Source organism: Fonsecaea erecta (genome assembly GCF_001651985.1).
Source record: "Fonsecaea erecta strain CBS 125763 chromosome Unknown Scaff6, whole genome shotgun sequence".
NCBI classification, from domain to species: Eukaryota; Fungi; Ascomycota; class Eurotiomycetes; order Chaetothyriales; family Herpotrichiellaceae; genus Fonsecaea; species Fonsecaea erecta.
In genome coordinates, this window is record NW_017387249.1 from 1531755 (window position 1) to 1559086 (window position 27332).

Here is a 27332-nt window from a genome sequence, read left to right on the forward strand (position 1 = left end):
CGTAATGGGGCTGGAGGAGTTAGTTGTAAGCGCCCATTGGGATGGCTCATGAAGCTCAACAGGACTGTAGTGGGCTGTGAAAGGCAGCTTCTTTACTACAAGTCGATCATCTGTACCGGAACGATACTTTCCCTGTTCCAATGCTGTCTTCTGTATCATGAGTTTTTTTTTATCTGATTTATGTACACGTCGGATTGGTAAACATTCTCCCTCCACATCCTCTACTCCCTCGGGAGTCTTTGGTTCCTGTGCCTGCTTGACTCTCGGATTTCCAGGGATGTATTTTGTGTCGCTCAGTAGGGGGGACTTGCGAGCGTCTGTCTGCAGAAGTACAAGATTCGGATGGAGGATATGCCAATGTGAGCCGGCCGGGCAAGGGATGGCGAATGCTGATGATCAAGTCTGCGATGTATGTATGTAGCGCCCCCGTACCGCGCTCATTCCACCGTTCTGTTGGGCGTGGCTGTAAACGTCGGTCTCACGAATCTGTCAGTTGCAGGTGTGTTAGCATGCCGTTTCTCATGTTCGTAGGCCATGTTCCCTTTTTTTTTTGGCATCCTCCTCTTCCCCCTCTTTCAACGTCGTAGGATCCTTGGCTCTCCTCTTCCCGGTTTCTCCCCATGTAAACCCGATCCAGTCTAGTTCCGTCCTCGACGCATTTATTTGTACCAATCCAGAAGACAAGCTGTGTGTGAGAGAGAGAGAGACAGAAAGAGGGACGTACCGATCACTGTTATATGCCCCGCTCTGGCTGCCCAGCAACTCCTTCTCCCTGGCCAGATCCGCATAGTATCTCCGGACCTGGTCTCGGTCCTCCTCGGCCTGCAGCAGCGGCGTCAGGTGTATCCGGCTCCACATCTTCTCTCGGGCCATCTCGTGCTTCTCGCGCTGTCCGACGAACACCTGGCGCCAGCCGTAGGCCATGACGAGCCCGACGCCGACGAGGTACCAGACGGGTTTGAGACCGCGGGTGGGGATGTTACGCTGCGGGAGGGAAAAAAAGAAAGAGACGGACAATGTCAGTTGCGCTGTTACTGCTGCCGCCGTGGCTCCTGAACGAGGATCGGGGAATTGGGGACAGGAAAGGGAACAGTGTATGGAGGGAAGAAAGAGAGCTCGGAGACGCAACGTACTCTGTATTGGACGGCTTCGTAGCCGCCTGTGGGCGGGAGGTCTTGAGGCATTTTGTCTATAGGTCCTCCAAGGCTGGCTGGGTCTTGCTGAGGGTGTATCGCGACCTACATAGACAGCGCGGGTGGTGGTGAAGAGTAAGTAGCTTGGAGGTTTGAGATGAGGTCAATTGGAGGGTTGGAGGGTCGACGCTCAAGTTGGAGGTTTGCCCAATTTGGGACATTGAAGCTTAAAGCAGCGGGCAACGTGCTGCGCAACATATATTATACTTGGAGAAAAATATTCGCAGGTTTTATGTGCACTGCGCCGACCGACCACATCGGACCGTCGACGCTTGCTATGGAGGCAGAGGAGCGCCCTGCAAAGCTTCGGAAGCTTGACTCGGACAATGACCCTGGCCTGACTGAAGATGCAGATACTCCTCCTCTGTTGTCAAACCTGCCTGGCACGGTCACTGGCTCCGCCGATGCTCGGTCGATGCAAAACAGTAAGCCAGAGGAGTGTGCTGCTAATCTTCAAGACCCTCCAGACACACGAGAGGAAGTCGACGGTCGAGATGAGTCGGACGACCTAGAGCTAGACTCTGAAAGCAAACCAGACCTCAGCCACAAAGCGCCACAGCAGCAGCAAGACGGCGACGCTTCGAAGCCTCTCTCTAAGAACCAGCTGAAGAAACTAAAGAAGCGAGAAGAATGGGAGGCGGCCCGAGATTACCGCAAAGCGAAGCGAAAACAGAAGATACAGGAGAAGAGGGCGAGGAAACGAGCAGCGCGAGAAGAGGAGGAACAGAATCGTCTCCAAACACTGCAACAACCGTCCCTTGTCGGCGGGAAAGGGACGGTAGGAGAAGTTGACGGAACGAAGACCACGACGTCGATGCCGCCACAGCAGCCACCCCCGAAGATGAAGTTCCGCCGTCCCGTCCAAGTCCCCATGACCATCCTCATAGACTGCGGCTTCGACGAGCTCATGATGGAAAAAGAACGGATATCGCTTGGCTCGCAACTGACGCGGTCATACTCGGACAACTCTCGCACGCGGTATCAGTCACACCTCGTGATTAGCTCCTGGGGTGGGTTACTGAAGGAGAGATTCGATACGGTGCTCAGCAAGCATTATCTCAATTGGAGGAATGTGACCTTCGTGGAAGGTGACTTTGTTGAGGCGGCGAAGAAGGCCGAAGAGTTGATGAGAGGGCCAGGTGGTGGGAAGCTGGTCGGATGCTTTGAGAAACACGCTGTTGCTGCTGCTGCTCCACCCGCTGGCACTGAATCTCCGGTAGTTTCTAAGGACGCAACATCTCAAGATCTCAAAGCTGCAGATAACTCTTTACGATCTGAAGAGGACGGAAAAGGCGATGGAAATGGCCTTCTCAAGCCCCAGGAAACAGCAACACCAAATGCCTCCGTGTCCGCCGAACCAGGGGTTCAACACTCTTCGCCATCGGACCCGCCAGTACCTCCTCAAGGCGAAGTCATCTACCTGACCTCCGACTCGCCCGACACCCTCACCACTCTGTCGCCCTACTCGACGTACATCGTCGGCGGACTGGTGGACAAGAACCGCCACAAGGGCATCTGCTACAAGACCGCCATGGCTCGCGGGATCAAGACGGCAAAGCTGCCCATCGGGGAGTACCTCGAGATGACGTCCCGCAAGGTGCTGGCGACGAACCACGTCGTGGAGATCCTGCTGCGCTACCTGGAGGAGGAAGACTGGGGTAAGGCCTTTTTGAGGGTCATCCCCAAGAGGAAGGGTGGTAAGTTGAGGGAGAGTGCGGCAGGAGAAGGAAATGGAGAAAAGAACGGGAGGCCTGCCGAGGCGGACGACGACGGTGCCGGTGACGATACTGCTGAGGACGATTACGATGATGATGATAATGATGATGACAACGGTGATCGTGATGTCAACAAGGAGGAACAAAGGAACGGCGAACGAGTATCTCGCGCTCTCGAAGCTGAGCTGCAGAACCAGCGGGTGCCGGAGCCGGAGCCGGGACAAAATACGAATCCCGCGTGATGGATGGATCGCCGAAATGAGTCTGGACGGTGGTAGACGACAGAGTTCTGAACCTCCGTGTCCTCTACCACAGAGGTCGTCGTCAGCCTCGTTGAAAGGGCATTCATTGCTGGGGCTGTTTCGGGAACCAACATTATATGATATGTGTACGCGACCGCGACCGCGACCACGAAAAATTCGTAGGGTTGGCGGAGCGCTAAACGCTGTACTACTATAATTCATTGTATACTTCCTCCTCCTCGTCTTCGGCATCGAATAAAAATGGCTGTCATCATATGGCTATACCGGTGCCCATCCAGGTGCAACAGTCGCGCCAAGTATGTGTAGAACAGACAGCAATTAGATGGCCACCTGTTTCCAACCGGCCCCAAGCAGGAATTTCAGTTCGTGCACGAGTAGCTCAAAGCTGGCTTCTTTGACGCGGCATCACACCACATCACATCACCGAGCAGCTCTCCCGCATTGTTTCCAGATACCCAGCTTCCGAATCATCCTCCTCGTTGAACGCCCCGGGTTTCCTCTTCATGCCCTTCACGGTCATGCTCTGTTCGCCGGCGCCGTGCCACCATTTCATAACCTGCATGCCTTCACCATCGACATCCACCGCGTCGATCCTCCATCGCCCGCCACTGACCTCCACCTGCGTTTTACCGGGCGGGAAATGGAACTCGGGGAGGAAGATTTCGGTCGGAACGGATTCTTTGGTTGCACTGTCGCAAGTCAGGGAGAATGTGAAGGTCACGGATTTCAGATCGAAGCCGTAATTCACGACGTCGCCGACCGTTGCAATCGGAGAGGGCCGAACCCATGCCTCGGCGGCACGGAAACCCACGGTCCCCTCCGCCGTGCTCGATGTGGCTTGGGGGGTTTGATCGATCCGAGGAGTTAGTAGTGCGTCTTTGAGGTTGGATGGGTTTATTGTGGTCGAGTCAGACAGTGTGGTGCTTGATGATTGCTGGCCCAGAGATGCTGTGGAGGGGTTGGCAGAGGGTAGGGCAGACAATGTTGAGGCGCTTGGAAGGAGAGGATCATCGACTGAGACAATGGAGAGATCTTCGCCATTCCATAAGTCGCCCCATTGATGATTGTTCTGAAGATGTTAGCAGTTGAACATGGCAGGAGAGCTTGCTTCTTACTTCAACGACGTAAGTCCATAAGGTAAACCCCTGAGCCCCAGACCCTTCCAGGGCGAAATGGTTTGCGTCCAAGGCTGAGATTTGGCTTGAATAGTCACCGGATTTATAGGCGTACTTATCATCCATATCGAAGGGGATCCCAATCTCTGTGAAAAGTGTTGGGTGATCTCCGAGATAACTCACCCCTTCGTCACGTATCGCCTTCAACTGGTCCCTTAGACAGTTCCTAATCGCGGTCTCGCCGAGCCGAACAGCAAACACAGGATTGGAGTATTTGTGGCGCAGTATGCCAAAGACGTCAACATTGTAGTATTTGTTCCAGTGTTTCTGGAGCAGCGTGATGCCATCGTAGTAATGTGTGGAAAAGACCAGTCTCGTGTCATCGTCGACAGTGCCTTTGATGCTCGGAGGTATCTCAAGAACAGCCGACTGCACCAAAATCAAGCAGTTCTTGTGTACCGACCGAATAGCATCTCTGTACTTCCGAAAATGATGCATGTAATAGATGTTGGTGTATTTGAGATAGTCCAATTTCTCTCCAGACTTGGGTATGGACGCGAAATACTCAGGCTTCAACAGTTGGTCTTGGCTTGGATCCCAGACGCCGTTCTGAGCCCATAGACACTCGCCCAGTCTCCAGCCTGGGTCTCTCTTCCATCCGTACTGTGTGTCATCGAAATCTGTCGACAGCCACGCCGACGTTCCCTCCGGATCCACCAGTTCCCGACCACTCTTGTATGACCCAAAGGTGCTAAAGTCGTAGACATCGACTTCTGTGGCACGCCCCGCCCCTGTGAGAATGGATTGCCACGGGGTTGGCATTGTTCCCTTCCTCATCTTGAGGTCTTCAGGCAGCGCGTTAAGGTCTTCCCAACCGATCAAACCTCGATGCGGCTCATTCATCGTTTCCCACCCAATAATGCATTCGTCCTCCAGACCGCCAGCATCATGGATTCTCTGGGCCAGATGTGTACACGCTGAAATGAAATGGTCTGTCAAGTAGTCCTGGATGTTCTTGCCATCTATGATAGCGTTCGGTGCAAAGTCCCGGCCAGCATAAAACAAGGTGAACGTCGTCTCAGTCGCCAGGCGGGTGTAGTTTGTCGGCCATAGCATCTTGGGAAACTGTGCGGGATCCGGCCAAGCATTGTGAACGACAGCAGCTTGATTTACTGCAAAGGTCTCTGGGTCCAGCCCACAAGCATGCAGAGTCCAAAGAGGTGCGCCAGACCCGCCGGTAAACCTGGACCAGACATCCTGATGAGGATCCATGAAGACATAGAGTCCGTAGGACTTTGCTATTCGCAGGATTTTGATGGTATGGTCTATAAACTCCTCGTCGTATTGGCCCGGTCCAGCATGTTCCAGCGCTTCCCAAGTGAATATGTACCGAACGAGGTTGTAGCCCCATCTCTTAATTCTCGCGAAGTGTATATGTGCCTCCTCCTCTGTGAAAGGGCGTCCCACGAAGGACACATTTTTGGCGTCGAAGAAGTTGTCGAATTCGTGAGAGGGTTGGCTTGGGTGACGTGGGAGTTTGCAGTCTCCAGCGACGTTGATGCCGCGAAAAGTCACTTCACGCCCTTGGGCATCTCGAAATCTGACCCCGTCGATCGAAAGCCCACGGGTCGCCATTGGGAGACGATGGGGCTGCGGGACGTGTGGTGCGGGAGCATGCGGCACGAGCAGTTGCTGAGCAGAGCCGGTGTGTTCTGAACGCAGGCTTGTTTAGAGGTAGTATCACAGCAACGACAGAGGGGAGGGACAAAACGGAAAGTTGCCAGACTTAGTTCTCCATCATAGTCAAGGAAGAGGAGATGGCACTTGATAGCACATCCAGTTCGAATTGGGCCAGAAGCAGTATTACGAGCATCTGCATTTGGAATAAAGTACGACCCGCCATGTATTATGATGACGGAGCATAGCTTGCCTGCCAAGGGTCCTCACGGGTCTGTTTGTATGTATGAAATACCGTATTGGTAGGGAGGAAAAGCAAAGTTAACCTGACTACCTAGGCCCTAGGTGCTCTAGTGATGGACTCTAGGTGCCCGTAGTGGTAGACTCTAGGTGGTAGGTTAGGCGTCAGTAGCCTAGGCGTGAATATAACTACGCGAAAAAGCCCAGTGACACGTGACTCTATAAAAGACAGCCAATCATATACGAGTGATCTTGCGGACCAATTATATTCGCGATTTTTTTGAACTGTTTCGCTTCGATGCTACCAGTCTACGAGGTTTATGAGACCGCTGTCACTGTTAACAGGCGGATGAGGATAAAAAGGGGAAGAACAGAATGTTATCCTGAAAGTAAAGAAAGTTGCAAGGAGCTTCGTGGTCTGGATTCTGCATCGATCTGATCTCTATCGGCTCATTTCGGTCCATGCATTTCTTTCCAGCTATGACAAACACGAGAATGCTTGCTAGAAGCACACATGAAAGGACAACGCTGAGATTGCCATGACCTCCTCACATAGTTTCTGTTCATCCAGAGAAGCCGGGACCTGCCATTGCATTATGTTTAGACGCTCGCATCAGCCCTTGGCTCTATTTAGCATCTGCCTTGATCGTCTGGTCGCCCACTCTTTTCTGCACATTGTTTCACAAGGCTTGAAAAATCTGGTTCTGCTTTGTTGCTTCCGCCATTCCTCCAAGCAGGTGGTAGACAACACAATATTGGACCTCATCGAGTTCATCGCATGATCTCATTCCAGATCAACGCCTTCAATTCCTCCTTACTGAGCTGATCCTTATTCCTATCAAAGTCGAAGAACTCTTCCGGGATGGGTTCAGCGGTCGGCTCATCGTCAGGGTCATGGTACGGTTCGAGGTACGGATGCTTGAGGGCTTCTTCCACGGTAATGCGCTTGACAGGGTTGAATGCCAGCAATTTCTCCAACAAATCCAACGCCAGATCCGACGTCTTGGGAAAGAGCGCCTTCAGGGGAATCTTCTTTTTGAAGGGCAACGACCGAATGTATTCTCTCGCACGTCGGGACTTGATGCCGTAGTAATCTTCCATTGTCGGAGTTCCAAGGACATCCAATATCAGGGTGAGCTGATGATGATCTAGAGGCCAGTCAGCACAGTCCACAGTCACGAGAGGAGCGGTACACACAGTCTTTGCCGGGGAACAAGGGTTTGCCGCTCAACATCTCTGCAAGGATACACCCCACACTCCACACATCAATGGCTTTGGTGTATTCCTTGAATGTGAGCATGATTTCTGGAGCACGGTACCATCTTGTCGCAACATATTCAGTCATGAATCCCGAGTTGTCGTCGGTTGAAGCTGCGGACCTGGCCAGGCCAAAGTCGCAAACTTTCAGATCGCAGTTGGCATTGAGTAGCAGATTTGATGGTTTCAGGTCACGGTGGAGAACGTTCGCAGAGTGCATGGCCTTGAGGGCGCGCAGAGTCTGGTAGATGAAATACTGGCAGTGATCGTCAGAGAGATCTTGGGTTCTAATGACGCGGTGCATGTCGGTTTCCATGAGTTCCTGTAAAGAGAAGTGTCAAAACTTGGCTCCCTGCTGCTATTGGCGCGAAACCCACCTGAATGAGATAGACCTCGGAGAAAGACTCGTAATTTCGTGGCTTCTGAATGTCCAGAATGGAGATGATGTTCTCGTGGTTGAAGTATCGTAGCAGCTTCATTTCTCGTAACGTGCGCAAGCAGAACATGGAATGATCAAACGGAGTGATCTTCTTGATTGCCACTTTTTGGCCAGATGGCTTGTGCAGAGCAGAACTTTGGGGAGTCAGCCGGTGTGTGTGAAGATTTCATGAACACGGTAAACATACCAGACGACGCCATAAGCGCCCTCCCCAATAACATCCTGGATATCGTACTGATCAGAGACGTTGAACGAGATCTTTCTGGAGCCTCCCGATGGCGCAGTTTGTTGCTGTGGTTGTCCCATGTTTCCAGCAAGTCACAGTATGGCCTTGTCGGATCAACAGATAAGCCAATCGAGCACGTGTCCCGGCCTCTTGAGTCTTATGGGATATCCAAAGTAACACAGACAACAGTGCTTCGAACGCAGGTAGCTCTCGTCTTCGCCTTACTGGCTCAGCTCGAAGGAGTGAGAATGGACGTGAGATTGTGGCCTTGTAAATCGAAACTGGCAGAGAGGATGATTCGCTTGCGCTTTGGGCCCTAGTAGCCGAAGCTGGCTCCGCCTTTGTCTGCGCCGTTTCACAGTGGACGCTGGGGTGTCTGAATGTGAGTCTCGCACTTAAGTTGAGGCAGTCGGCAGCGCTCAAGGAGGTAACAAGTCGATACTGGCAAGGAGAGATATCTCTACTGGATGGATGGACTGCGCAGCAACGGAAGAGAGGGTTGTGGGGTGTGCTAAGTGCGGCAGAATGTCAATTCCACATTCCTTGGGCTGCTTGCGGCATGCGACAACGAACAGAGCGAGGGCGACGTACGGAACTGTTGCTTGATGCAGCTTCTCGCCTGCGAGGTTCAAGCTTTGAAGTCTGATGGCTTCAGGGCGGTAAGGATCTGTCGGTTACCTGAGAGTGTGCTCAGGGTTGTGATGGCGGGGTTCTGCAGATTGGGAGGTTGTGATGCCACCTTGTTGCGATCGGACAGTGCAAGGAAGTCTCAACAATGAGGGAATGGACGAAGCGAGGAAACAAAGAAAAACGAGAACAAACTGTCTGTAACGAGATGGTGCCCCAAGGTGACCGAAGGTGTGTATCACATTGAGGGCGAGTGAAGCAGCTGGCATTCACACCCAAGGATCGAATCCCCATTCACGCCGCAGGTCGAATTGAAGGACGTCTGGATGAATAGGCGCCGGCATTGGCTCACTAGGCGGGGCTAAGCAGAACGTAGCGGCCCCAGACGGCCCTGGACGGCCCCCAAATAGCCCGCTTAACCCCTTCCATCCACGGCCCAGACAGAGTTGGCAATCCTGTCACAGGCTTCAGCCACCCAGCTGCCCTGTTTGAGCGTTGTCGGATCAGCGTTTCATCTCTCAACGAGCTTGCTCCAAAAGCTAGAAATAGCTCACGTCCCCGTGGCCTCATCCATCACCCTGTTCACTGACTACCTGATAGGTCAAAGCGGGACGAGCCTTCCTATCTAACCCGAGTTTATTGTGTACATGGTGTGGCCACGAGTATTGCGTGCGTCATTTGACCTTTGTCTCTCTATCTCTTCCACCATCAGAAAGCATAATCTTGTCTGCTCGGTCTCATAGGGCCGCGACCTCCTGTTTGTGTGGTCGCCCAGAGGTCCATCTAGTCTTCGGGGCGTGGGTGTTTGTTTACTGCATGACCTGTAACCAAAGGAGTTAGCAATCCACGCCCAGCATAGGTGAATCTTCAATCATGACTGTACCTTCTCACGCATCATGCCCATCCACTGCTGTAAGCTCATTCCTTGATCCGCTCGGTCCTCCACAAGCATCGTTTGCGCCCAAAGTCTCAGTCCTGGCTCGCCATCCTCTTTCACCACGTAGAGGTGTGGCACCACAATACTGCCCACCCCTTTGGATTTGTGGTCACGGCTCTTGGAGATGACTGCCCTTACACGCTCACTGAAATCATTGTCCAACTCAGGTAGTCGTTGCTTGCCCACTTTGAGTTGACTCTTATCCGATAGCCCGAAGACGTCGAGGATCAGCTGTGGAACAGCATCTCGTCCGACCCAAAGGAATTGGGTCTGGCCGTCGTCGATCAGATACAACCCATACGGCACGATCCTTTCTGATGACAGATTAATCGGCGGTGGGAGGATGATCTCGCCAGTCTTCTCGTCCACCGTCCCTGCATCGTCTGGCATGTCGTGCAGAGAAAACATTTTGGGATAGATATATTGAATCAGCAATGGGAGGGGCAACGTCGACAGCAAACACAGAGCTGCTGATCGCATGTCGCTGGGTATTTGTGACGATCTCCTGAGGCCCAAGTTCTTGACCAAGGCAAGGAAAAGCACAGGCAGGCCTCGAAGGTTGGCAGGGAATTGAAGCCCCCCTCCACCCATACTGCCTCCTGCAAGCTCCTTCTTGTATGTGGCCAAAAGCTCGACCAGTTTGTTCTGAATCATATCCCGGGCACTGTCAAGCCCACTGTTCAGGACCCGTTCGACGGCCTTGTGGCTGAAATACTCCGTGATGGCTTGCTGGTCGGCCGAAGCATAGACATCAGCCAGTTGCTGGGTGGTGGGGAGCGCGAGAGTCATGACTCGGATTCGTCGTTCGCCATTACAGGTAGTGTGGAGGACCGCGGTCTGCATGCACACCACCGGCTTTGTGATGGTCTCATCGATCGCGACCTCCACAACGTAGCTCTGATCACGCGGGAATGCTGGGAACGCGCAGAGATCCGAGCTGCGGTTAAAGAAATTGCCATAGAATGTGCTCATCCGCAGTCCTGTCGTCGCTCGAACACGGAGAACGGCCTCCAGACCAATCTCTGCCGACAGGTAGTCGGAGAATTCTTTGGCGAACTTCATGGCATCCTCTTCTCGGGCAGCATTCCAGCCAGGATAGAAGTATGTTTGGCCACCGGTATACCTGGGCAAATTGCTCAAGGAAGCCACGTCCTGGTACTGTGAAGAGAACAGGAACATGTCCACTGAGATTTGTTGTTTAGAACATTCGACTGCGAAGCTCTTGTAGAAACTGTTCCCTGTCTGTAGCAGGCTGCTTTCCTTGGAGGTGCCAAGCAGCTTCTTGTCCTCGCGCATTTCGAGCTTGCCATGGCCGATGTTAGGGATCGAAGCAGTGACCACCGTCATTTTCCCACCGACTGGTCCGATAAGCTTGTGCCCGGCCCGAAGGGCAGATCCCATGGCAGATGCGCCGTTCTGGGTGTTCTGGAACATCTCTTGAAGCTTATCCAAGAAATTCTCGATATTTTCGCGGCATTCCGTCAGCGTCACCAGCAAATCCGCCGGTGTGGGCAAGAACGCCTCTTCAAGATCACTAACAACGAGCATGCTTGTTTGGGCGTTCTCAGTCCCATCCCGAGGGATGTTGAAGAAGTGCAGACCGGAGTCAACCGCGATAAAGCCCAGACGTGTGCGTCGATCTGCATTCGGTATCCGATCCAAGCTCTCTCGAATACATCTTGCCGTCGTCGCCAGCAGTCCGCTCGACACCGCCGCATAGCTCACATCGAGCAAGAACAGATAGACAAGCGGCTGTGGAGGCCGCACCATGTATTCCTGCGGCGCAATGAACTCGACCACCGCGTGATTCAGATCTGGTCTCTGCCACCTGTCGAGGCTTTTTTGTGCGGCCGCATCCCAGTCAAAGGCTTGCGGCACATCGTTGGTCAGGTTGCACATGTTACATCTCCATCGGTGCCCGTGGTCTAGAAAAGTGACGAACGGATTGATGTACGAGCGACATCTCCTGCAACGGGAAATCACTTGGTCGGGCACTACTGGGACTGGATCCTCGATGTCGTGCAGAGAAGTGTACGGCTGGATGACAAGGGCGAATGGAAGTTTCGACTTTTTGAGCAGGGAATGGGTGGTGGGGACAGCATTCAGCGTTGACCGGACGAACTTTGGTGGGCAATTAGCGAAAGGCGACGGTGTAACGCTGGTCTGTCAAGATGTTTAGCTTCTGGCACCGAAAAGAGAAAGGGCACGTCCATACATTGGGAGGGAGGATCACTGGCGGAGGTGGATAGTCCAACTCCGCGACATTGAATGGCTGGTTCGATAGATCTGTCGGGTAGAGTTGGTTCAAGACTGGAGCACGTTGCGCCTGCTGCGGTGCTGCGGCGATAGGCGGCTTTTGCGAGATGTCCATCTCGCCAAACTGTTGGGTCACGCCCGCAACACCACCAGGCGCAGGGTAGGCCGGAGCGGGAGGTTGGTAGCCACCCAACGCAGGTGCTGGCTCTTGACCAGGATATAGAGGCGTTGCACCTGGTTGCACAGCCGCAGGATTCTGTTGATAACCTCCTTGCGGATAGCCCGCTGCATCTTGTTGAACGGAATACCCAGAGTATGCGCCGCCAGCCTGTTGTTGTCCTCCTAGAGCAGCATTTGCTCCGGCACCAAACTCATAAGCTTGTCCCGCATATGCACGCTTCTTTCGACCAGCATGAGCCGGGCCAGGAGCAGGCCCTGGTTGCACACCCGGAGGGTTATTGGTTTCGAAGTTATCATAATTTGGAGCCACAGGTGGTTGCGGTGGCTGCTGACCATAACCTTCCTGCCCAGGCACACCTTGCTGAGGGTATTGCTGAGGGTATTGTTGCGACATCTTGGATCACTGCCCCCGGGTCTCGTGCACGCAATTCTCAATCCAGACTTCTAGGCAGCGACACAGAAGCGTTGAATCCGGACGGTGGAGTGGAGAGGACGAATAGTGCGGAGGGAGTGCACAGAGAGGGAGATTTGCCGACAATGTGCGAGGCTTTTTATTGTCTTGATCGGTACAGGATGACGTCCATACCGTGTCGAGAATGAGGAGGATATCCGCACGATTTGTTCAGAGGGGGTGAGGAGGAGCTCTTTAAGAGTTGTGAAGTCTCCAGCCAGGTGGTGGTTGCTGAGCAGACAACTTGTCCTCAGATGCGGTGGAAATCTGGTCCCTCTGCGGCACTCGGCGCAGGCTGCACGATTGGCCAATCGGCGTCCACCTGGTCCAAATGCCCGCTTCAAGGCGTCATTCGGCTGGCTCTCCTGCTTCATGTTTACAAGCTCTTGTCGCATCACTCACGAGAACTTGACCGAGGTCAATGGTACAGGAAAAGCATTGTGTTTCGATATTTTCCAGTGCAGCAAGACCTTTACAGAAAAACCACTATTTACAGGAGGAGAAACCCTTGCCTGATCCAGTGCCCTTATATGTGCCTGAACACCTTACAATACGCTCAGAGTGACAAACTGATTTCTTTAAAACGCTCTTTTCCGCAGATTGGTTGCAGCTGTCCAAGCTGGCCCATGAAAATGTCCCTTTAGACACTCCGGGCCCCCAAGTCGTAAGTCACTTTACCTTCGTGAGCGGGTGGGAGGGCTGCAGGCGGTGTGGTTAAGCCAGCCACGATGAAGATCGCGACAATGATGGCCTCCATGAGGACGCCCAGTATGCCGTGTACAAGGATGGCGGTCCACTCCAGGCTCCAAGTGCTGAACCATTTAGGTTCATTGGCGAAGACGCACAGGAGGGAGAAGATCATGCGGACTGCCATGAAGGGCAGAGCCAAAGCGACTGCGAACAAGAGGCCACGTTCACAGGCCAAGACGTGACTGATCTTTAGGAAGCAATGTCCCGAGATGAGGGAATCGGCGACGAACACAACCAAAAACAGACAGACGGCCGCTTTGAGTTCGTTGAAGCCTGCCGAGACATTGGAGTGGCTGCCGCTGAAAAGGTTGACGCTCCCGACCACGCTGAGGATGAGACCGACAAGAGTGGGGACGTGCAGGAGCTGGAAAATCTGATGGTGCAGGCCGTGTGATGCCATCCCGCCCTCTACGCGATCCAAGAGAGCTAAGGCTGTGGAGATGATGGCCGACAAACCAAAGCTATTCATGACATCGTAAGTGATGGTCAAGCCGCTGGATGGATGCCTGACGGCGACGAGGGAAGTGATGGCGCCGATCAATCGGAATAGACATATCATGACGAGCAGCCTCCATCCGAGTCGGCTGCGGTAGCCTTGCTTGTAGACGACATATGCCGAGGCTACCAGAGCAGGGACAAAGAAAATGAGCTCGAGAATGTCCAAAATCTCGAATGCGGAGAGACCCATTGTGAGAGATATGGTTGGCGAGATTGTTTTGCGTTGGTAGGACCCTGGACAATGGTCGGCTGAGTGCAAGGGTGGTGTTCTTGCGATAGTGGATGTGTTCTGCGGCCTTGTGAGTTGATGTGGATAGTGCTGAAGATCTGTGGCAGTACTGATATATATTCTCGATATAGACCTTCAGGCTATACAACATTCTTCTCGTGCGGCCAAGAGGGATAGATGTGGTTCACCCCGGGCTGTAACCTGTTGCGTTTCTGCCTCATTGCGGCTGTGTGCCAAATACGTCCCATGGTCGCGATAATGGACAGAAGGGGTTAGTCTCGCTTGGGAATCAGCCAATGGTCTTCCTCATCACCGCATGTATATACCTATAACAGGCAAGTACTCGCGGTCGCATTAGAAAAACTTTGTCTCCGTCCTCTTCTTATAGAAACCGCCCAGCCTTGTGGAAAACCTTCCGACGTCATGTGCGCAATTACCCAGACGAAAAGGTCTTGGGAAATATCCTAAAATACTCACACCAAGACGAAGTCTTCCATCTTCGTCGCATCCGTCAACATGGAACTATCCATCAAGCCTTCAACGTACGCATCACCGACTAGCTGAAAACAACCGTCTTCTGCGGGTGTCGGTTCGCTCCTCTGCACGCTGGTACATGGCTTGAAACGCCTCGCCCGCGACGTCCACACTCGTTTCCCAGAGCCCAGGACGAAAGGTGTCCGGCCTCCCGCCAGAACACAGACCAGATCCCCGACCAGCGCAATAGGAGGAGCGAAGCCGAATTTCCCGTCCTCCAGGACGACAAAACGTTGAAGGATGCAACTCCGTCGAACTAGATACTCGTACCGTGCGGCAAAACTCTCCATGTACTTTTCATCGTAATACTTGACGATGTCAACAAGATCCCGTGGACAGTATACAGTAAACTCCCCTGCCTCCCGCATTTCTAACTGCCACCAGTACGTGAACAGATACTTGTTGCGAAGGTAGTCTTCGCGGCTCTTCATCAGAAAGAATGCACCATCCGACGTGACACCGATGCCGCCAGCCAAGGCCACAATGAAACGAAGCTTGGCACTGGTGAGATCGCCATTGGAAAGCCGTGGGGCGTCGATATCGACACCTGCCGATTTGCCCAAGGCCTCTATCAGGTTGGCGTGGAAGATTAGGGGCCGTTCGTCACATTCGCCGACTTGTGCTATGACGCCACAGCGGACGCCCGGCACAAGAAGCTTAGGGCTCGTTGTGTTTGTCCGAAGCGGCCACGGTTCCCGAGGCACTGTATAGCGGCAGCAGCCCCAACCGCTCCTCCAAGGAGTTCATCTCTGTGCTTTTGAAGTACATTGACCAGTCTGGACTCCAGGGTGCCAGCTCCGGCAGACAGTCGTAGTCATTGCGTTCGTTTCTGGTAGATGATTGCGCAGATGACACGCTTCCAAAAGTCGGTCTACGTTGGTACTGAGGTGGTTGAAAACATCGGGAGTGCCCGTTGATTCGATGAGGTGCGCTACGATCCGTTCGAACGCGACCTCTGCCGTGGCTTTGTAGTCCAGGACACCGTGAGGTATCGCCGCCAGACCGGCTAGGGCAGATACTTTGTCATGAAGGACGGTTGTGAGTCTGTGGCGCACGCTGGCTAGCAGATCAAGCAAACTGAGGACGTTCCCTTCCCGCTTGGCCGTCTGATTCTCCCTCGTCGTAGCGAACGCTCGCTTCGCAATGTCAATGGTGGAATCAAGGAGGGTGCTGTGATCGTCCCCTCGACAGCACATACCATACTTCATATGATTTGTGTACCAGACATAGAATGCATCGACAATTTCACTAGGTATCACGTGTTGGTCATAGTAAAATGTGGCCTTCTGTGCCAGGTTCAGTTCTTGTGTCGTCCACATGCGGAACCAGTAGCTATTCTTGCAGAACCTCAGGAGAGCACTCCATGTTCCCTTTAGATCCATGGATCCGCTGGAGTGTTCGTCTCTGTGCGGCCGACCAAGGGTGCTGATTGTTTCGACCACGTTCAAGACGTGCTTGTGTTCTTCCGGGAAGGTGTCACTTCCGGAGTCGATATACACGAGCACTCCAAGAGCCACGTCGTATATGTCAGACGTATGCCGCACTCCTGGGAGCGCTCCTCGAGATTCGCCTGATGAATACACAGTTGGTCCACCCAGAGTGTCAGGGTGACTTCTTTGGGGCGCACATGTCACAAGGCTCTGTCCAGGTTCTTGTAGATCGATACTTCAGTGCCAGACAATCTCATGCCCTTGAGCTTGTCCACACGGCCACAGATGTACGACAGGGTTTGAATTTGCGGATTGTCCAAGAGTGACACGGTGGTGAGGTTACCCACGAGCTCATCCTCGTAGGATGCAGCAGGTTTAAACTGGAATAGGCGGACCTCCTTCAATTCTGGATTCAGATCGCGATACAGAGAGGAGTCCATTGCGGATGGGGCTTCAGTGGGAGAGCCAAAGCAATAGAGCTATCCATGTGGTAAACCCGTGAAGATGGAGGCCGAGGAGCCTCACTCCGGGGGCACATGCTGTTCGTAAAAGAATGGACTGGGCTAGGGCAATTTGGTCCACGGCATCTCGGCCTCGTATCTGCGTGTGGTGTAGGGGTGCGCTCGCCGCATTCACGAGGCTGATGAGGCAGTGCAATCTCGTGAAGGTCTAATTAACCCAGACCAAACCCGTGAAACAAGGCGATTGGTCCGAGCTACTACACAGGAATTGGCCTCAGTAGAAGCTGTGATAGCTATCCCGCATGTGCTCCTTGCAGCTCGTGTCGCCTAAGGGTCGCCCAGAGTGCAGCTTATTGGCCTGTGGCCTCTTGCTGGCGCTTGCTTCGTGCCCCTTTCGAACCCAAACGATAGGGGCGCCGCTAGGAACTTCCAGGCGTTCTGAGTATTGAGGCGAATAGGCAGCCAGCAAAAGACCCAATCGGCATCGCATCATGCCGCGCTCTATACGGAGTACAGCCTGGTAGCTCCACGCTCCCACTTCCCAGATACTCGTTCCAAGCTTCCAAAGACAGTCAATTTTCTCATGTCCATTATTCAGAACAGACTTGGAGCATCATAAACACTTCGATTCCTCGAATGCAGGCTTGATCCCAGTATAAGAGCTAGTGATCATTAGGGCAATATAGCACAAGCAGCAACGTCAGGCATCTGCCCATCGATCAAGGTTGACAATCGCAGCATCACTCATCATGTCGTCGAAATCGAACACTATCATCCTGGGCACTGCCCTCGGGATAACGTCTTCGGCCATGTTCTTCGGCGCCAACCTCGGCGTCTCATTCCTGACCGTCCCCATACTTCTGCTACCTTCTCCTCCATCAGCTTTGCCAGCACCAGCAAACTCCGATAATAGAGCTTCTCCGACATCCACCTCTGCTCAGAGACCGGCGACGAAATTTCCGCATCTCGCTCGGCAATGGCAGGTCGCCTACAACATTGGAAAGAAAGCGGGCCCGTTCTTCGCTCTGCTTGCCAGTGGAAATTGGCTATATACAGCTAGGAAGCTGCCAACGGAGGCAAAACTCCAGCAGCGTCTGCTCTTAGCTGCAACGGTTCTCTCAGTATCCATCATGCCCTTTACATTGGGAATCATGAAGCGGACAAATGACGAGCTACATCGCCGAGCGGATGCTGCAACGAGAGGTGAGGAGGAAGACTCCAAAGCAGACGCCCAGAAGGGGACAGTCGAGAAGTATGAGACCCATGACCTTCTCCGCTGGTGGGCGAAATTGAATTTCATGTAAGTGGTGGACACATATATGAGTCGACACCTCTACTGACGATACACCTCGCAGGAGAGCTTTGCTGCACCTCGGGGCTATTGCTTGTGCCACCGCAGCTCTGGTTCAGTAACGTCCAAGGATTGAAACAAGGGAGATTCTCCTCCCCACATCTTCGCGAAAGCAATCACAATACCTGTACAAAAATTGGTTGCAGCCACTCGGGGGAGAAGTGGCAGTAAACGACAGAATCTTGGTTGCATAGGCCTGAGATTCTGCTTCCACTCAGCTCTTCCAGCTTCTTGTTTTGTTCCTCTTGTTCGGACAGAGAGAGTATGTTGCCACTGCTTGCGTGGAAACCATTTGTGTAATTTGACCCCGGTTCAGAAAAAATTGTAAATGATGGCCGAAGTTGAAATAATAGTGATCTGTAGCAAGAAGTACGGAGTAGGATGGTAGGGTGTGAATACTGTAGGGTGCATTTGGCACTTTGGCACTGCACCCCGCAGTAAACACGCCAAGATATCCATGTAACTCTTGGCAGGTTTTCAACCCACAACTTTTCTGCGCCAAGTGCAGATGCGAACTTCAAGATTTTGACGACGATACCAAACGACAATTTCTCCGCCAATCCACAGCGACCACCTTCCCTCAATTCACGATCGTGATTGCTGAGACGTGCTGTCTCGACGACTGCAATCATGGGTGGCGTTACCGTTCGAGATGTCGATGTGAGTGCGTTCCGAAATGCTCGGATGGAAATCCAATCAGCCCTGGTGGGAAAGAGGAGGCAGATCTCACATTCGGACGTGGCACCTTTGGACATGGATTTCAGCAAGGAGAGCATGGACTGACAATGCGGATATGCAGGCGCAAAAATTCATCGAGGCATATGCAGAATTTCTGAAGCGACAAGGAAAACTCCGAGTGCCAGGTACGGCTTTCGCTCCAGCCCTTTACCATTTTCTCCCCCTCCCGCCCGGGATCGGACGGTTGGAAAGAAGAATCTGTCGCTCTCAAAGCACCCCACTGGAGAAATTGCTCACAATACTCTCTTTGCAGGTTGGGTTGACACGGTCAAGACCTCACACTCAAACGAACTTCCTCCCCAATCCGCCGACTGGTTCTACGTGAGAGCCGCCTCGGTCGCTCGACATGTTTACCTACGAAAGTCCGTCGGTGTTGGCCGTCTCCGAAAAGTTCACGGCAGCACCAAGAACCGTGGCTCTCGGCCCTCGCACCACGTCAACGCATCCGGCGCCGTCGATCGCAAAGTCATGCAAGCTCTTGAGGAGTTAGGCATTCTAGAGAAGATTGATGATGAGGAGGAAGGCGGTAGCGGAAAGGGCGGACGGAGAATAACCCAAGCTGGTGCACGAGATCTGGACCGTATTGCGCAGACTGCTGTGGAGGGCGACGAAGAAGAAGAGGACTAAAAGTCTAAAAGTATGAAAGCGGAGTTGGGAAACATTAGCAGGACCACAAGCCGCCCTTTTCTCGTGAAGATGGCAGTCTCGTCACTGTGAGGTGGCCATATGACCAGATCGATCCCAGGGTTGGGAAGGGCTGCTCTTCTATGAATCAGACCGACTGGTTGCCAACCTGGCCTGCCTAGTTGTCAATATTCTAGAACATGGCTCAGGACGACTCACAAGGGGTCAATGAATTCATTTCACAGTTTGAATCCACTGTCTACCGTCATATTTCCCGAATCTGCTACCCTGTGATTGTTGGTATTTGGGTAAGAGGCTGAACTAATGAAGCAGAACCCTCCACGGACATCCTGGAGTCGGTGTAGTTGCACGCCCCCTTCCACCACCACACGTCCCAATCCTCAACCCTCAATCCTCAATCCTCAATCCTCGTCCGTCATGAGATCTGAAAACGACAAGGTCGGAGAATAGTTGTTCCTCACGGCACTGTCAGAGTTGGCCTTGTCTGTCGGCAAACTGCGGTAGTCTTGCACAGCCCAGTCTAACCCGGTGGGGGCCAGAATCCGCCCTTCCAGAATCCGAGATGGCATGGTTCTATTCTTCTACCCAAACCACCCAAGAACGCCTCCCGTTTTGGCCCTGCCCAGGGCTTGTCGTGGGTATGCTAGACCAATCACTTCGAGACCAAGACACATGCCGTGGCGATACTCGCTTCGAAGCTGCGCAGATGTCTGCTTCAGACCTACCTGGCACCCACCTGGCGTTTTGAGACTGGTCACATAGCCTTCAAGGCGTCTCTTGGACTTACGGACGACAAGGCACGGATCTCTCCAGCTCCCCCATCGCAGCAATGCATGTGACACCACCAGAGGACGGCGCTGCTCCACCTCCACTGTGCTGCACTCCGCCTTCGCGCATTGTATAGTTGGTCGCTATGACATGGTTAGGCTAAGTGCCTTTCATGAGGTTGCCGGCAATGCCTCCACCAAGAGCCTTAATCCTATCACCAGGCGTACTCGTGGACTCACTCCAAGCCGTGCGACCCAGAGATTGATTTGCCTCGGGTGTCGAACCGGTGTGTTTTTAAGCCTCCGTTTGACCCTTCTGAATGCCCCGTTATTATGTGTTTGTCTCCCAAGCCTTGTGCGCTATTTCCCCCCAAGTCAACAAGCCTCATCATCATTTCCATGTCGCGACGTAACAGGGGCAATGCAGCTGCCAACTGATGATGTTCAATGACTTCCGTGTTCTTACCCTGTTTCATTTTCTTCGTTTTGACCGGCTTGACAGTCTATCTATACGCTTCGATATCACACGAGGCCCAAAAAGCCTCCAGCAGTATGGAGAACACCCCAAAAGAAACGTGGAAAGCATTTAAGGACGTCAACTTAGATCTGCGACCTAGCAATGAATGGGCTGGACAGAAGATACCACTCGAGCTCCAACTGGTGGAAGACGACTCAAACTTGCCAGAAAAGCTCAGACAAATACTTGTCTGGTCGTTGTCCTTCAATCCGCCTCCGCACGCAGAATCAGCTCGCCATTCTGTCGTTTCTGAACGGATTGACCACGATGACGCATCCGAATCGCGAAGCACGCAGTCCGAACGCCGTTCTCAAAAAAATCGGCCAAGGCCACGGTACATTGGCAGCGGCGTTCTGGGGTCTACGATCAGCCTGATCACAAACCTCACCAGCAAATCCGGCAAGGAATCGTCGCAGCCTTCCGGCAGTGTGAAGAAGACTCCGGTGAAGAAAGTATCGCAGGTTGAATGCACAAGCTGTTTTGAAGAGACTGCGGAGAACGAGGCGAGGAAGCTTCCTTGCAATCACTCATATTGCAAGCCATGCTTGACCACCCTGATCACAACTGCTCTTCAAAACGAATCCAACTTTCCGCCTAAGTGCTGCCTGACAGCGATTCCACTGCAGACGGTTTTATTATCCCTCGATGCTAGACAGAGGGAGGCGTACAAAGAGAAGGCTGCCGAATATGCGATTGCTCCTCAAGAAAGGTGGTACTGCCCAAACACGAAATGCTTGAAATGGATACCACCTTTGAAGCTGCAACGTATCCGCATATCGAACATGAAATGTCCCCACTGTGCAACCAAGATCTGCAGTGTATGTCGCGGCTTGGCTCATCGGAATTCTGCAGACTGTCCTCAAGATTACGGCCTAGAAGCAACCATGGTACTGGCGGAACTGCAGGGTTGGCGACGTTGCTTCAAGTGCCGGACCATGGTCGAGGTAACATTGTACTCATTGGATCACGGAATTTGGCTAACATTTGCCAGCGATCGCAAGGCTGTCGACACATGACCTGCAAGTGTGGTGCGCAGTTTTGCTATTCTTGCGGGGAAAAGTGGCGGACCTGCTCTTGTACCGAAATAGATGATGCCAACCGTCAGGCCGAGCTGAGACGCCGCAGAGGAGCAGTGGCGCGGATGGCGGAGGCCGAAGCTGAAGAAATCGATCAAATAATCGCCCGAGTCGAGGAACTGGAACGGGTTGAGGCAGAAGGACAAGAAGAGCGGCGTAGGGAAGAGGCTGAACTTGCAAGACTCGAAGAGCAGCGCCTTCGGCAGGAGGAGGCTAGACGCAGGGACGAAGAACGAATGGCACAAGAGTTGCGACAGACCCTCCGACTCTCTGTCGACGACGCATGTCAGGCGATTCAGTCGGCCTGGAATGGTCTCCTGCCAGCACAGAAAAAAAGCTTGGATGACAGGCATTCGCATGCCGAGCAACAACATGTGCAAATCCGTGATGAGGCGATAAGGCGACAAGGGCAGGAGAATGGCGATAACTTGGCAAAGATGGAATCCAATATTGCAAAGAGAACACACGCGATCAGCGAGAGGCACAATGCAGAGCAGGGAGTGTTTGCCCTTGCGCAGCAAGAGCTGGAAGACGACATGTTCCTAGAGATTCAGCTGCACCTCCGAGGCAAGCAGGACAAGGAAGCGCGAGAACGCCGGCTCCAGGAACGATTCCAGAGACAGCGCGAGGAGAGACAAGAGAAAATGCGCTCGAGGCATCGATCCGAGTTCCAGGCTCTGCAAGCCAACATGACAATGGAACTCCAAGGTCTGAAGTTGACCAGTGAGAGCAAGTTGGCCCGCCTTGAGTACAAGTTCCGAGCGGAGTTTGGGGCTCTGTGTGGCAACGTCGCGGCAGACCGTGCGTGGTTCGACTTCCTCGCGGAGAGACGTCAGAACATGGTCGACGCGAACCGGCGGTTGATGCTCGAAGCCCTGGACGCCGATCAAGAGCCGGTTGGATTGACTGAAGAGGCGGCCAGGGCAATCGGGCCATTCTTGACAAGCACCCAGCTCGATGCTCGGCGGCGCATCGACTCGGGGCTTTGCCCTGACAGCGTTCTTCTTCAGGAACCAAGACAGGAGCCGTGGAGAGAGGTCCTAGTGCCCTCACCGGCCAGCAGTGCGTCTCCTGCACGCTCCTTCGTCGACCTTGCTGTGACATCCCAGCAATTGCTGAACAGTCTAGATCCCCCAGCCACCACTCCAGGACCCGACGGCGAGACATCCCAGACCGGTGCCGCCACCCACCTCATGTCCAACAGCGCCTTCGCGTGGATGACCGGTGCCGACGAGGACAACCCCGCGTCAGGCAGTCACAGTGTCACTGCGCAGCACTCCCCCCCGACTCGAAGTCATGGACTCCGCCGTCAAACTCGTTCACGTGCTGCGCCCATGACCTCAAGGTATACGGCAACGGCCAATCCAGCCGACATGGTAATGTCGGGAGCGCTGCGCCAGAGAAAATACTCGGCGTCACCCAGGGGCCATCTAGAAGTTCCGTTTACAATCCTTGCACCTCTGCAGACTGGGAGACACCGGCTATCCCCGTCCTCAGAAGGCCTGCAGAGCGCAGAGCGTTACGTGGAGGATGCACCGCCCCCGGTGCCCGAGGTGCCCTCCATCTTCCTCGCCCAGCAGCCCGGCAGCGAGGAAGAGAAGATCGAACACAAGTCATTCACGGTGCCACAGCCAAGAGGACTGGGTGGCTTGGTGCCCGTCGACACCCCAGCCAGAGACAGCCATCGTGCTACAAGTTCTTACCGCACCCATACCCGCCAGGAGTCTTCGTCCTCGTCCTCGAGTTCCAGCTCGCTCCTCCTGACTCCCTCGACGGCGCCGACATCGCGACCCCCGTCCGCCACACGTACCACGAGCTCCCGGAGCAACGGCGACAGCCTCTTCCTGCACAGCCTGATCACGGCGACGACCAACGCGGCCACCGCGGCCGGCCGCCCGTCGACGACCTCGCTTTCGCCCGTCTCGCCAACATCCCCAGCCGCAGAGGCGACGAAGCTGAAGTCCGAACCCGCACCAGGGCGACAGATGCGGTTGACGCGATCGGTCTGGTCCATTCTGGGCTGACGACGACACCATCCAGGGAGGGGGGAACATGGACTAGTTTCAGTGGCTGTTTGAGTGCTTCGAGCTAGTCGTGTCGTTGGGAAAAGGCCGGAACAGGAAGGCAAGAGCCATGGTGGGGACAGGCATATCAGGTTGTCAGTAGTACAAGCAGACGATAGAGATTCCGAGTGTAAAGTCATTCTCTGTTCGGCTTTCCCGTACACCTCAAGGGGTGTATCAGATGCTCGGCTCCAAGGGACGTTGACTGGGGCTGGATCTGGGCTGGCTTCTGGTGTTCCCCAGTTCATCTCATTTGAATTCGATTCCCTCGTGCGCGATTGGTTCCGGGCCACCAGAAACAGACCTTGGCCTTGTCCGCATCCAGCAAAAGAACCCTCCCTACCCTCCCAGACGGCCTTCTCCGTGGCGATGAGGGGGACACGGATGGATCGATAGATTTGTATTGGTCTATATGATGAGGAATAAGAGAAATTGGCTTATCAAAGACGAGGAGAGGGAAAGATAGAGAAACAATTCAAAAGAATGATAATGATGAAATAAATGATAATCGACGTTCACCTGTGTCTAGCATTTGGACAGTCTCACCTGTGCCTCTGCAGAAGTGAAAGAGTGTGAAGCAACGCGCTGTTAAGTTGTCATTGCGCCTCAAACCCGTGTACGAGCATCCTCCGACGGTATCTGGTGTCCCTCAAGGGCAGACCGGGCCAAGCGCAGGGAATACATACAACAAACTAGTATACTCTACACAGAAGCCGAATTATGACGACGGTCGACAGCACCAAATTCCTCGCCAATGGCGGATACCTGCAAAAGGGCCGCGAGAAGAATCTTCGCCCGGTCGACTTGGGGAGGAAGACGTTGAGTTTGGCACCATCTCGGTATGCAATCACGGTCGCGTCGCGGCATATGCCTCCCCTTGTTTGGACCTTTCATTTGGTCAAAGAGGACAGCAACTTGTCATCACAGAGCGCTGACAGGCGAGGCACAATAGATGGTACCGTGACGACAAAATCTTCCAGCTCGAGAGGCGGGCGCTGTTCTCCACGGTAAGGCCTGTGTGGTCCCCGACCGTAGCCTCGCTTGAGGCCAGAGGAGTTTCTCACCGTGGTCCCCAACGTCTGTTTCGGTGATGATATAACTGATCTGTTCTTACCGTAGTTATGGCACGTCGCGAGTTTCACCGCACGCTTTCAGAAAGCAGGAGATTACCTGACACTCGAGGTATGAGCTCGACATCATCCCAGGAAAGATTATGTCCAAGCTGACGTACTTGCGAAGATGTTTGGATGGAATTTCTTCCTCATCCGCGACAAAGAGGGAAATATCAATGCCTTCCACAACATCTGTCGACATCGAGGCCATCCCGTCACTCAGAAGACCAGCGGGTCCAGCACCGTTCTTGCATGTCGATTTCACGGCTGGTCGTACCTTCCCAACGGAGACCTACATAAAGCCCGGGAATACAGCAATCTTCCAGATTTTGATCCCAAGCAGCATTCGTTGTTCAAGATTCACACTCATGTGACAGCTCAGGGATTCATTTTTGTGAATTTCGATGCAAGGGAGACTCCTGCAGTGAGTTTCGAGGAGCAGTTTGGTGATGACTTCGATCCAGCTCCGACGACGAAGACAGGAAAGGAAATTGGGGACGAGTTTGCACTCTTTCCTCAGGACGGGTGGGAGTATGATCATACCTGGAACAGTTCAGTGGCTGGAACCGAGTTCAATTGGAAAACCTTTGCGGATGGTTTCCAGGTTTGCCTCTCTTCTTTGAGACCACCATACCGTGAATTGCAGTAACATGGTGTCAGGAATGTTACCATTGCCAGACTGGCCACCCGACGACTTTGCCCAAGGACTTTGCACTGGACCAGTACTACCTCCGGCAGGGTATAGGAGCATCACGCCATTTCCTGCCCCCCAAGAGAGAAGGGTTATCGGAAGCATACATCAGTAAGTCCGTCTTGAGATTCGTGTGGGGAAAGAACGGTGACACTGACATCAGGTCTACCTTGTCCGGCTAGCCTGGCTGTACCCCATCGGTGCAGTCATTTTCAGTGACAATCTTCTTTTCATTGCACGCTTCAACGCAACAGGAGCCCTGGAAACCTCGTATCAAAGCGAAACCTACCGGAGGTCGAGTATGCAGAAACCGAGCCCGGAATATGACCATTGGATGGAGCATGACATTGGATATTGGCGATTCGTCGAGGTTGAGGACGTCGAGTTGGCCGTCAATGCCCAGAAAGGGTTTAAATCCGGGGTCCTGGGATTGGGCAAGCTGCACTCGATTGAAGGTATGTATAGCAGAATCCTCGTAATTCAGTCGGAAAATATATCCAGCAGCTGACGAAGCCCTCCCTTCCAACCACAGAGCATGCGGTCAAGTGGTATCTCGACAAGGTAAGGGATGTGCTGGTGGGACACGCGGCGGCGGAGAAAGCGGAGGGTAAAAATATCGACTATTCAGTTCCCAAGGCGCAGAGCGACGCGGCCGAGCAGGATGAGCTTTGTAAGTTGGTCGGGCCGGAGTATGAATGGTAGACCAAGCTCGACAGCTTGGCTAGAGACGGACTCCGCGTCCTGCAAGATAGAGTTGACATGTCAAAAAGGCAGAGAATGATTGGCTGTATTGCTTTGGCTTATCGGAGGTGAAGTTTTGCTTTCCACCGACAGTCTCGTTCACATGTGCATGTGTCGGCGACCTGAGCCGTGTGCGTATGAGATAGCTGGGCTGAATCGCCTCCGCCGCGACGAGTATGGTAATGATGACTCGGACGGACATGGTCGTGCAGGTATGAGCAGCAATATTACCGGATTGAGAGGTAGGCACAGAGGGTTTCAGACAGACAGCGTATGATCTTGATGGGGGTCTGAAACGGGTTGGGAATCCACCCATAGACGCAGATCAAACATGTAAGATGGGGATTTTGGTGGATGGCCATGTCTGAGGAATGGGTAATAGGTGGGCGGGACCTATGGCCCCTCCGCCTCGAAGGATGAAGGAGTGTGGCACGGTAGGAATCGGGCGGTACAGAACGGGGTACCGAGTATAGGTAGGGCATCCACCGAGATGGCTACCGTATGGAGCCCACGGAGTACCTCGTACGGAGGACATTACTGTACATAGGTACAGGCTGGAGAAGAGAGAGGCGAAATAATAGCATGGAAGTGAGACTCCCAGCACAGATAGAGGACAACCTGTCGACTCTTTCTTCTTCTGCCAGACCCGCATTAGGGGGTTGAGTTTTTTCGTTGGTGGGGAATGGAATCCGCACAGAAACCCAACCGACAACAAGTGACGTCAATGCCTCAACAAGAACAGCTTGCGTTGGGTTGAGTGAGGGAAGGAACCATTCAAGTGAAGAAGCAACGATGCGTGCGCGTACAAACTACCAAGCTTTTCCCCAAGAACACAACAGCCGTAACGAAAGACGTCGGATGTTGTATCCTGAATCATCGCATCATCGAATCATCATCGATCGAATAACGAACTAGATGGCGCCATTGCTTTCTTGTTTTTGCTCTGCTTTCACTCGCGAACCCGCCGTTGGATGCATATCGTCTGTCCGGCGCCATCCTTTTGCTGGTTGCACATGGATCTGGCTCGCCAGCCCGGACATCCATCTCAGAAAGCTTGACTCGAGCATGGCGCCAACCTTGATGCTGGGATGCCCCGGCCACCAGCTTGCTGCCCTGTCTCCCGACCTCCTCGACATCTCTCTCGTCCCACCTG

The 27332-nt window shown here is 53.4% G+C and overlaps 11 protein-coding genes across 11 annotated transcripts; 5 read left to right on the plus strand and 6 right to left on the minus strand.

Moving 5' to 3' along the window:
* Nucleotides 1-437: 437 nt before the first annotated feature.
* AYL99_07584 (hypothetical protein) lies at nt 438-1184 on the minus strand (the record flags this gene model as incomplete). Its single annotated transcript, XM_018839093.1, has 3 exons — nt 438-486; nt 725-984; nt 1134-1184. 3 exons carry the CDS (start codon nt 1182-1184, stop codon nt 438-440), a joined length of 360 nt encoding a protein of 119 aa, XP_018691861.1.
* A 286-nt stretch (nt 1185-1470) lies between these two features.
* Nucleotides 1471-3150, plus strand: AYL99_07585 (hypothetical protein; the record flags this gene model as incomplete). The annotated part of the gene is made up of 1 exon (XM_018839094.1): nt 1471-3150. One exon carries the CDS (start codon nt 1471-1473, stop codon nt 3148-3150), a length of 1680 nt encoding a protein of 559 aa, XP_018691862.1.
* Nucleotides 3151-3586: 436 nt separating this feature from the next.
* AYL99_07586 (hypothetical protein) lies at nt 3587-5921 on the minus strand (the record flags this gene model as incomplete). Its single annotated transcript, XM_018839095.1, has 2 exons — nt 3587-4240; nt 4287-5921. 2 exons carry the CDS (start codon nt 5919-5921, stop codon nt 3587-3589), a joined length of 2289 nt encoding a protein of 762 aa, XP_018691863.1.
* Nucleotides 5922-6974: 1053 nt separating this feature from the next.
* Nucleotides 6975-8205, minus strand: AYL99_07587 (mitogen-activated protein kinase; the record flags this gene model as incomplete). The annotated part of the gene is made up of 4 exons (XM_018839096.1): nt 6975-7351; nt 7401-7782; nt 7838-8033; nt 8087-8205. 4 exons carry the CDS (start codon nt 8203-8205, stop codon nt 6975-6977), a joined length of 1074 nt encoding a protein of 357 aa, XP_018691864.1.
* A 1356-nt stretch (nt 8206-9561) lies between these two features.
* AYL99_07588 (protein transporter SEC24) lies at nt 9562-12519 on the minus strand (the record flags this gene model as incomplete). Its single annotated transcript, XM_018839097.1, has 3 exons — nt 9562-9573; nt 9636-11852; nt 11905-12519. 3 exons carry the CDS (start codon nt 12517-12519, stop codon nt 9562-9564), a joined length of 2844 nt encoding a protein of 947 aa, XP_018691865.1.
* A 697-nt stretch (nt 12520-13216) lies between these two features.
* On the minus strand, nt 13217-14014 carry AYL99_07589 (hypothetical protein; the record flags this gene model as incomplete). The annotated part of the gene is made up of 1 exon (XM_018839098.1): nt 13217-14014. The coding sequence occupies one exon, from the start codon at nt 14012-14014 to the stop codon at nt 13217-13219; it is 798 nt and encodes a 265-aa protein (XP_018691866.1).
* Nucleotides 14015-14526: 512 nt separating this feature from the next.
* Nucleotides 14527-16457, minus strand: AYL99_07590 (hypothetical protein; the record flags this gene model as incomplete). Its single annotated transcript, XM_018839099.1, has 3 exons — nt 14527-15290; nt 15354-16201; nt 16267-16457. 3 exons carry the CDS (start codon nt 16455-16457, stop codon nt 14527-14529), a joined length of 1803 nt encoding a protein of 600 aa, XP_018691867.1.
* Nucleotides 16458-17227: 770 nt separating this feature from the next.
* Nucleotides 17228-17891, plus strand: AYL99_07591 (hypothetical protein; the record flags this gene model as incomplete). Its single annotated transcript, XM_018839100.1, has 2 exons — nt 17228-17778; nt 17834-17891. The coding sequence occupies 2 exons, from the start codon at nt 17228-17230 to the stop codon at nt 17889-17891; spliced, it is 609 nt and encodes a 202-aa protein (XP_018691868.1).
* Nucleotides 17892-18459: 568 nt separating this feature from the next.
* AYL99_07592 (40S ribosomal protein S19) lies at nt 18460-19194 on the plus strand (the record flags this gene model as incomplete). The annotated part of the gene is made up of 3 exons (XM_018839101.1): nt 18460-18489; nt 18629-18692; nt 18821-19194. The coding sequence occupies 3 exons, from the start codon at nt 18460-18462 to the stop codon at nt 19192-19194; spliced, it is 468 nt and encodes a 155-aa protein (XP_018691869.1).
* Nucleotides 19195-21637: 2443 nt separating this feature from the next.
* On the plus strand, nt 21638-23596 carry AYL99_07593 (hypothetical protein; the record flags this gene model as incomplete). Its single annotated transcript, XM_018839102.1, has 1 exon — nt 21638-23596. The coding sequence occupies one exon, from the start codon at nt 21638-21640 to the stop codon at nt 23594-23596; it is 1959 nt and encodes a 652-aa protein (XP_018691870.1).
* Nucleotides 23597-24355: 759 nt separating this feature from the next.
* AYL99_07594 (hypothetical protein) lies at nt 24356-26140 on the plus strand (the record flags this gene model as incomplete). Its single annotated transcript, XM_018839103.1, has 7 exons — nt 24356-24474; nt 24588-24642; nt 24755-24817; nt 24875-25351; nt 25408-25549; nt 25621-25893; nt 25971-26140. 7 exons carry the CDS (start codon nt 24356-24358, stop codon nt 26138-26140), a joined length of 1299 nt encoding a protein of 432 aa, XP_018691871.1.
* Between the last annotated feature and the right edge of the window lie 1192 nt (nt 26141-27332).